The 9,787-nt window shown below is 30.9% G+C and overlaps 1 protein-coding gene across 1 annotated transcript; it reads right to left on the bottom strand.

Moving 5' to 3' along the window:
- Positions 1 to 5,596: 5,596 nt before the first annotated feature.
- Positions 5,597 to 6,472, bottom strand: LOC129962545 (KRAB-A domain-containing protein 2-like). Its single transcript, XM_056076305.1, has one exon. It carries the CDS (start codon positions 6,470 to 6,472, stop codon positions 5,597 to 5,599), a length of 876 nt encoding a protein of 291 aa, XP_055932280.1.
- Between the last annotated feature and the right edge of the window lie 3,315 nt (positions 6,473 to 9,787).

Genomic DNA, 9,787 nt, shown 5'->3' with positions numbered 1-9,787 from the left:
CAGAGATAAGCTTATAGTTAGAGGAAATAAATGATGTCATTATAAGAGCAGAGTATTCAAAAGCCTCTCAAATACAATTAATGCAATTAAAATATTTTTGGATTTTTTTTTAAATTTATAAAAGTAAGATAGACTGGAAAATACTGGTAGCATTTTACGAAATATTTTGTACCATATTGTTTGTGTCTTGGCAGTAGGAATATTAATTGATCTGTGATACGTATGAGAATCAGTATTAGAAAGTATTTAAATAGTGCCATTTTAAAAATTAAGCACTCGATTAAACTGCTTGAACCATTTGATGAATTATTCAATATCTTATTGCTAGTGGCTCGGCAATAAGAACAGTAACTGATCTGTGATATGTACGAAAATCAAAATTGCCCAAGCAGTTGAACGATATCATTTTAATATTAAATACTTGATAAAATACTCAAATAAAATACTTGAACAATTCCATGAAATATTCCATATCATATTGATTATGGCTCTGCAATAAGAATATTCTTCGATCTGTGATAAGTACGAGAATTAGTTTTATTCAAGCAGTGAAGCAATGACATTATAAAAATGCCCGTATGTTAACCAAACGCAAAGATTTACTGAATTGATGTTGATTGAAGAATGCTTTATTCCCTTATGTTGAAAAAATTATTATGTTTAAATTACCTCCAGATACCTTTGCTTATGTGTTTTACAGATTAATTGCAACTTTAATATTTAGTTTGTATTAAAGCATGTTTAAAACATCCGTTTACAATTTTATTGCACAGAGTAATTGCACCAGAAGAGTAACACATGTTGAAATTGTGCATTAGTAAATATTTATTTTTCTTGAAAGAAAAAGTGAAAAGCAAAGAAGAAATGATATTACCCATTAAATAACATATTTCATTGATGGATAGTACCTCTATTGAAAGGTCAAGGTAATTTCATTTAGATTTTTAATTACTAAAAACGAAATACTTGAAAGTTATCAAAAGCATTCTCAGATTTCTATTCAAATTGTAGACCATTGTTGAAATCGTTCTGCTCAATTTCCCATTTTGATTAATGTTAAAACGGATATAAAGCATCATTTTTATGAGAAAGCTTAAATACTTATGACTATGTACTTGTATTTCCATCATTTATAACAAAAAAATCTATAATTCGGAAAAAAAAACTTTTTAGCAAAGATATTCTGCATCACATTTTGAGATTTGTTAAATTAAATACTCTCTTTCCTGCAAGAAAGTTATCTATATTTAAGATTTGAAACGATTTCTCAATCGATATAAAAAAAAATCAATTTAAAAAAAAATGCTGATTTTTTTTTCTATTCAATTAGAAATTTTCATTCAGAATACATATTTTTTCTATTCATTTCAAAACACATAACATGATAAGGTAGACACTCACAAACTGGTTACTCAAAGACTCAAAAGAAAACGTGAAATTATCCAAATCTTAGGCAGTACTTCATAAACAATTAAATTATTTTTGATGTTAAATTTAATTGCCTTGAAAGTCATTATAGATTTAACTATGAAAAATAAGCAGAGTTGTTTCAATCAAATTTTGGAATACTTGATTCCAAATCCCATATACTATAGATTTTTTTTCCATATTAAAAGGAAAAAAAATTGTCTTGGAGAAGAACGTAATGATATTAAAATGGCAATGTAGTAACACAAATTACTGTGGAACGCATTAAAATGTTCTTTACCACACTGTAAACTTAATTAAAATAGTAAACTAGCTTATTATTTTAGACACATCATGTTTTACGATATCTAATATATTTAAGAAATGAAAAACGAAATGAACTATATTTGTAAGTTAATACAATCTAATAAAAGATACAAGTGAAAAGGAAGAAAAAACTCTTCATTCAGAAGTCGAATCGAAAGTCTGTTTATTATTTGTTTCATCAATTTTATGGTATTGTTAAATGATATGTTTGAAGAAAGACAAGAAATATGAACAATTGGTTGGTAACTTTACTTCACGTTTGTGATTAAAACAATGTACAAAAGAGGAAAACTGAGATTTCTCATTGTAGTATAGATGTTTTCTAGTTTCCAGTGTATTACCAAATTTTTCTGTTTCTTTCTAATTTCATACAATGTAATAGATTCTGTATCCGTTTTGATTTATTTAATTCCATTTAATTGCTTTAAATTTTGGTTTCCTGATAGAAAGAAATTATGCTATTATCAAATGATATGCCTAAAGTATATTTTTGATTTTATTCTTCGTATTGATTTACTCCAGCATAAAGAGGATTGATATTATTCTTTATCTAATATATCTTAGATTAAAACAGTTAAAAGGCAACAGAAAAGTGTTCTTTAAGGCAAGCATAGTTTTAAAAATATGATTTAGCTTCTACATGGACTAAAAGTGTGCAAAGCAAAAAAAGGGGAGAGAATTTTTTAATATTTTATATAAAATTGCAACGCCTTAGAACAGAATAATTTTTATTAATAATTTGCTGTGTAAGAAAAGTCGAATCGCAATTGGTTTGAAACTAATAATCTTAATTAAAATAGCATTTAATATAATTTTTCTAATCGCTTTTTAATATAGTTAATATTTATGATATCTTGAAAACAATTTTTTTTTTTGCCAATCAAAAGAAATAAAGATAAAATATAATGAAATGAAACATAAATTTGCAACAAATATATGTTTCGAACTGTGTTTCAAGCATGGCCCCATATAATAAGCACGTATTTTAGTGATGTATGGTATTTTTTAAGTCCTCTCCGGAAGAATGATACTGTTTGTCAAGGTCTATCGTACCGATGATGTGTGTTTCCGCTCCAGGAAGTATAGTTTGTCATTGCATGTCTCATGCAATATCCAGGTATCATCCCCAGTGACAGGCTGATTCAAAAAGTCATTACCTCTCTCCATGAGGCAAATAGTACTGTACTCCCTATGCGCTTCTCTTTTTTGGGGGAGTCTTTTTTTTAAAAAAAATTTTTATTTGGTAATGTTTTGTCCCCGGCGACTCAGATTATGGAACTTCAGCCATTTGGAAACGATTTTAGAATGTATTATATAAGTAAAAGAAAAGCAATCCAGCTGCGATCCGATTATTTCTGTTAACTGCTCATTTAAAGTAGTTTTCCTGAATTATTTCTTGCTCTTCACTTTTGCCATTAAAACACATATCAATTAGTCAGAAAATAGAGACAGCCACTCGTCACAACTTCAATATTGCTATAGCTTTCGTAAAAATACCGCAATGACATCGAATATGTCAAGAAAACCACGAGATACCACAGAAAATGGCACGAATAGGTCATTTAAAACAATGCTTATAAATGGAGAAAAAAAATGTTTTATCTGGGGAGTCAGTGCCCTGATAAATAAATGAAACAATTTAGTTTAATACAGATACCAATTTTTTTTAAAAAAGAAGATATACTGTGTTTCATTCACGTAGATAGCTGAAATTTTGAATTCCCATGTTTATTTGTATCAAAAAGATTGCACACACATGCCCACACACAATTCTTGAATTAAAAAAAACAGACTAAAGAGTTTAATATGAGCTCAAGGAGTTTCGATTTATAATTAATGCATTGAAAAATTATAATTATGTTTTATCCACAAACTTTTTCCAATAACTAAAATCTTTATCATCTGTGTCTTTTAATTAACACATTCCCTTCTTATTTACGGTGAAGGGTTTGGCGAAGGGTGTCCCAAATGCACATCGTGCCATGTCGATTTCACGGTCATTCACATACTATCAGAATACCCTGTTTTCAATCATCACCGAATATGCTATTTGAATGCATCATGTCCGAGTATCAGTGACTAAGTGGGATAAAATCCCCATTGTAACATTTTTACATTTCTGAAAACAATTGGATTTTATCATCGTATTTAAATAGCAAATATTTTTACACTTTTAACCTTGTTTACTATAGTGAACACTTCGTATTTTAAAATTTGCATTTGATTTTTACTGATGTAATTTACCTTACCATTTGACCAGTAATTTCTACCATACTATTGGCCCAGCATGGCCAAATCTGGCCCTTGCGCCAAAAAATCCCGAACTAACTGACTTCTTATTTACGAGCTGCAATTCAACACGATAAAACATTTATTTTAAGAACAGTGCGATATTCGTCTCAAAATGTGTTGTAGAGGTCTTCTACATTTCATAATACATTACATGTATTAGATGAACTCAATTAGTAAAAGATAATATATAGTACTCCTATGATTATATTAAACATGCTAAATGCCGAACAATACCATTAACACTGGTGTTCGGCATTTTCTGCATACATTTGATAATTAATAAGCGGAAACAAATTGGAGAAAAATTCTTTTGTCTTATTTGGCTTATAAAAATCTCCAATAGTAAGTATATCTAATAGTTACAAAACTTGGAACAAAAGAAAAAGTGGAAAGGTAAGAAAGCCAGATTCCTTGTATTTTTGATAAGAATTGTGTGTTGATAAATATCACGTTATTGGGTAATTTCCATGCTTCTCTCAACATCCCAACTATCTGTCTGCCATTAATCCCATTTATTAATTTATTATATGTATATATATATATGTTACAGTGAAAACCCAAAATCAGTGAAAACGCGAATTAACTAGGGAAAACGCGTTCTAACTGGCAGCGCCAGGGAAAACCCGAATTAACAAGGAAAAATACGTTCTCACTAACAGCGCTAGGGATAATCATTTTATTCATGCTTTGACTGAATTTTTAGACAAAATTATTTTCATCTATCCAAAATTATTATATTAAATTATATACTGTTGTTGTTGTTTCTTATGGCACTTGCCATAGGCAAGCCCGCTGTTCTAAGATAGCGGATTTAAGCCTGGGCGGGAGCGCCTCTTGTTTCTATAGTAGCGCCATCTAGGGCCAAGAGTACGACTTAGCTACACACACGTCACAACCCTTTTTACGGGGCGGACTTCATTCACGCATTTCATTCACTCAAACACAGATCGTAATTTATACCTGAATCAGAGAACGATCACCCCTGATCCAGTACCCCCAGTGGTATTACTCTCGACATGGAGGACTTTGTGACCACGACAGATTTAACGCGCGTCAGCCACCAAGCACGCTTTACCAAACAGGTTCCCGGCCTTAAATTATATACTAAAACAGTATTTCAGGAAAATTCCTGTCATTGAAGAAAAAAATAATTTATTCGGATATTGTTTAAAGCATTAACGTTATTACAGATTATTTATTTCAACAAGCCAAACTACTATGACACTTAGAATTGCAAAGAGAACCATTTTTCATACAGAAACATGTCTTTGAAGAACAGTGTTTTTTACAAGGATAGTGGACGAACCCTTATCCAGTTCCTATAGCTCCTTTTCTTGCTGCTGTTCTCAGAGAAATTTTCTGATTCGTACTTGTTCTTTAGTCAAGAAAATTTGCTGCGATACATCGAATTCAGATCTAAAAATCAGGGAATATGTTAAACTTTTGTATCAAACTTGCACCCTGAATAAATATAATCTACTGTATAAATATAAAATTTAAAGTTAATATAAATTGAATAAATCATATATTTTGAATAAATAATAAACTAATTAAGTTTAAATATCATTTCTTACCTCGAATACAGTTTGTTGAGAACTCCGTCTTTCGTACCAATTTTGTACAGGCCATCTTTATTTTTTTCAAGCACTACACCGATGAGATTTCGCAAATCAGCTTTTGCTCTACCAACATCTGGAATGGGAACAACAACATTACCTTCTGTATCAATCTCAGGATGAGTTGCATTGGATATCTTTTTCATTCGTTTGACTTGCTTTATTAAATTTTCTTTGGTTTCCTCTCTAATTAGAGAAATGTTGGTCGACTTATTAGCAAGAATATGCTCCCCTGATCGTGCTTGCTCAGTTTCTTGTTCTGCGTTCATATCCTCGAACATTTTCTGAAGTTCATCCTCGTCTTCGATAGTTTTTATAATATCTGATGGCAAAGTTGAGGTTGTCATCCCAACTCTTGGTTCAATCCCAAACATAGCTTTGTATGGTGATTGTTTAATTCCTGAATGTAGAGCTCTGTTTTTCATGAATTGAACAAAACGAAGACCATAGGACCACTTTGTAGTTTTATTATCCTTCATCCATGAAGCCAACATATTTTCTACGTCTTGATTGGCCCTCCCAACCGAACCCTGACACTGGCTGTGACGAGTCTTCCCATGAACAATCTTCAATTCTGGCCAATACGTACGTAACTGCTCTATAATTGAATTTACAAACTCTCTTCCATTATCAGATTGCAGTATACAAGGAGCTATAAATATCAAAAATATATCAAGTACATGCAACGCAACCTCTTCCGCTCTTTTGCTCTGAAGTGGTCGTAGTAGCACAAATTTCGTTAAATGGTCCTTGTAAACCATAATAAACTTAAATTCATTATCTGCCTGAGATTGCATGTCAATCAAATCCACTTGGCAGCGACTATTCATTTCTGAGTGAATGAAAGGTTTAGAAACCAAACCTTTCCTTTTCATATTTTTTTTTCTGTTGACATGTTTCACACATTGATAAAAAATTGTATCATCTCAGTGGTTATATTAGCATATTTTCTTAAAGTTTCAATTTTAAGTCTATCTCTACCACCATGTCCTATGGCCACATGTGCACTTTCGATGACATCAAAAATTGCTTCAACTGGTAAATAATATTTGATGGGCTCATTTGATGAAATCAACTTTTTTATTCCACTGATTTCAAGAATGTCAAACCTTTTTAATCTCCGGTACTAAACAGATGTCTTGCCAACGGCAGATTTTGCTTTTTCAACCTCAGATAAAATAGTGTTGTATTCATCACGTGTCATCACATTCAAATTATTCTGTTTTTTCTGTAACAATTGTAATTGTTCAAGAAATCTCTTTTTCCACTTTTTAGCGGAAAAAGCATTAAGATTTTCTTCACTCATCGTAAATGAATCAACCAGCACAAACACGTTCCAACAGGAATAAAATTGGGCAACTGCACTTTCTTTTGGATATTTCACGAACAAGAAATCTAGATTCGTACGGTTTTAACTGGACACAGCCGGAAATAACTAGAGAAAACCCATTCTCCTTAACGCTGTAATTCGGGTTTTCCCTGGCGCTGCCAGTTAGAACGCGTTTTCCCTAGTGAATTCGCGTTCTCCCTAGCGCTGTCAGTTAAAACGCGTTTCCCCTATTTAATTCGCGTTTTGACTGATTTCGGGTTTTCCCTGTAACATATATATATATTATTAACAATCACCTAATGGTTAAATAAAACTTAACATTCAAGAAAGAAACACATCGAAGAGGCCAAAAATGCCATTCCCTTCCCCTGTCTAATGGCGAGGATCGCGCTGTCTCACTTGCATTAGAGTAACAAATTTAAGACGAGAACTTCTCGTCCATTTTCGTCTTTTGAATTCCCAAGACGGCGACTCTTCAGGAACCCGTTTTTTTTCCCTCTCCCTACATACCCATCTTCTTTCTACTGTCTGCTGCTAGTTCTTTTTCTTCTAACAACGATCCAAAAGTCACCACGTTGACGAAGAATAAAGTGGATAAAAGCCGAGAGACAAGAGAAGAAGGTAAATTTCCAGTTTTTAACCTCTTTCATTTTTTATTTATTTGCATTCTTTTTCCTGAAGATGTTTTTAAGAATAATAAAAGTATTAGACGAATTAAAAAGTAAAACAATTCTACATCAAAATTATTGTATCAAACAAATGGAAAAATTAAAGGACAAATAAATTACTCTAAAGATTATTATTTCTCCATTGAAATATCATATATTTTTTTAAAGTCTCATTTGTAGTCTCATATTGTTAACTCGTAACTGGAGATGGGAGTCAAAATGACTCCGCGTTGTTCATTAGCTCTGATTATCACGTGGTATTTTGCCCTTGAATACAATCATCTCCTCAGTACCTTCAAGTTTTTCTTTCAGCAGTATGTTCACAAAAATCTAAGTATGGACACGAGTTATTCTTTTTCAAAGTTTTTGATGTTATTTATGGAGTCATTGAGTCTATGTCTCTCAAACTGCTTTTAATTTGAATAATGCAAAAAGAATAAATACAAATTCTTTGCAAATATTCTTAAAACAATATTTTAAAATATTGCATTTTTCACATTTGCTTGTCAAATTCTAACAGTTAGTAACATTAGTGTAATTCCTTAATATCTAACCGAAATAAATACTCATTAAAAGATTGCTTAGGTTTTTCGTATAACATCTTTTCAACATTTAATATTATAATATTTAACATTTTTAATATTAATAATTTTGGTGGTGATTTGACGATATGATTTTCAGAATGTATTGTGTTTCCAAAATAAATTCCAATGCTGTTTGTAAAAGACAAAAAAGGAAATTCATGTCCCCACTTACGGGCTAAGGCACTGATCAAAAAGAGGACACAGACACATTTCTGGAAGTCCAGTCATTTTCAGCGGAAACTTCCTCTGTTGGAGCAAAACTTGTACAAGTCGGAATAAATTTAAGCATGCTAAGACATTTTCGTGTAACCTGAAGCTATTTTGTGCCTTCATTTCTTAAGTATGTTACGTAGCTGAAACAGTTTCTTTCAACAAATTTTATTATTTAAATGAGTATCTGTGCTAAAAGAAGTGCAAATAATTACTTATTTTATCTAAATAGTAATCTATGATTATATGACATGATTATAAAGACAGAAAAGATTTATGATTATAAAGACAGAAATTTGTGAATTACTTTTTTATATATATGTTTTACTTATTAAACAGATTATTATTCTGAATTAAAGTCACAAGGCAATGTTTGGTTAATTTTCTCAGAATATATATATATATATATATATATATATATATATATATATGTATATTTTTACTTTTAACTGACAAAGACAACAATAGACCCTTTGTCAAGATTAGAGATGTTCTTTTTTCATATTTTATTATCTGCATCGAAAAATATCTCGCATTCGCAATAATCAGTTGCATGCTATAATATCAAGGTAATAAATAAAATGTATATGAATTGTATATAAGAATCAAATACGGTCTAATTAATGTTTTTTTCTTTCCGTTTAGTGCATTTATGTGTACTTTAACATGATCAGTGAGTTTCTAGAGTGAAGTAAAATTTTAACAGCTTCTACTGTTGTTATAGAAACGTTTACAATCAAGAAAATAGCTTGATTTTTTTCTTCTTATGACTTGTGAAACAAATTAAAACATAATTGTATGCTCTTTTTAGTATTTGTAGAAAAGCAAAGAAATAGTAATTTTAAAAATTAACAATTGAACTACACATGAACTAAAAGTATTTCAGAGAAGGCCCAATGGCTATTTCTAAGTTTCGTGACTCGTAATTCCTTCTGGGAATATGTTTATATTAAAAGGACTACCGAGTATTCAGACACTTTAATTCTATTGGTTTGAAGTATGTTCTTTCTGGTATGCTAAAAAGCTTAAGAGAAGATGCTGCAGCAAAGGTATCATTCTTGTCATCTCCCTCAGAATCAAAATGTCAAGAGTTAGTGGGAAAAAATCTTTTTCTGTATACTTTTCAATAAAAAGTGCTTACATTAGATATTTAAAAGGAAGAAAAAATGAGCAAACGCTGCGTTTATAATTATTTTACACTAAATCACAAGTTCCGCAACAGTATGCAAGGGCAAAAGATTGAAAATACACGAGGAAGAGCAAGCACACCTAATATAATGACAATAATAAAGAAAAATCCATAGTTATGTTTAGTTCTGGGTAGTTAGTAGTGATTTAGTCAATAAATGTTCG

Source organism: Argiope bruennichi, chromosome 3 (assembly GCF_947563725.1).
Source record: "Argiope bruennichi chromosome 3, qqArgBrue1.1, whole genome shotgun sequence".
Lineage (NCBI taxonomy): Eukaryota > Metazoa > Arthropoda > Arachnida > Araneae > Araneidae > Argiope > Argiope bruennichi.
This window is presented reverse-complemented; position numbering and strand designations above follow the sequence as displayed.

What these genes read in the sequence shown, in the direction of transcription:
- LOC129962545 (XM_056076305.1), bottom strand. Translation starts at nt 6,472, where the DNA reads ATGAATAGTCGCTGCCAAGTGGATTTGATTGACATGCAATCTCAGGCA.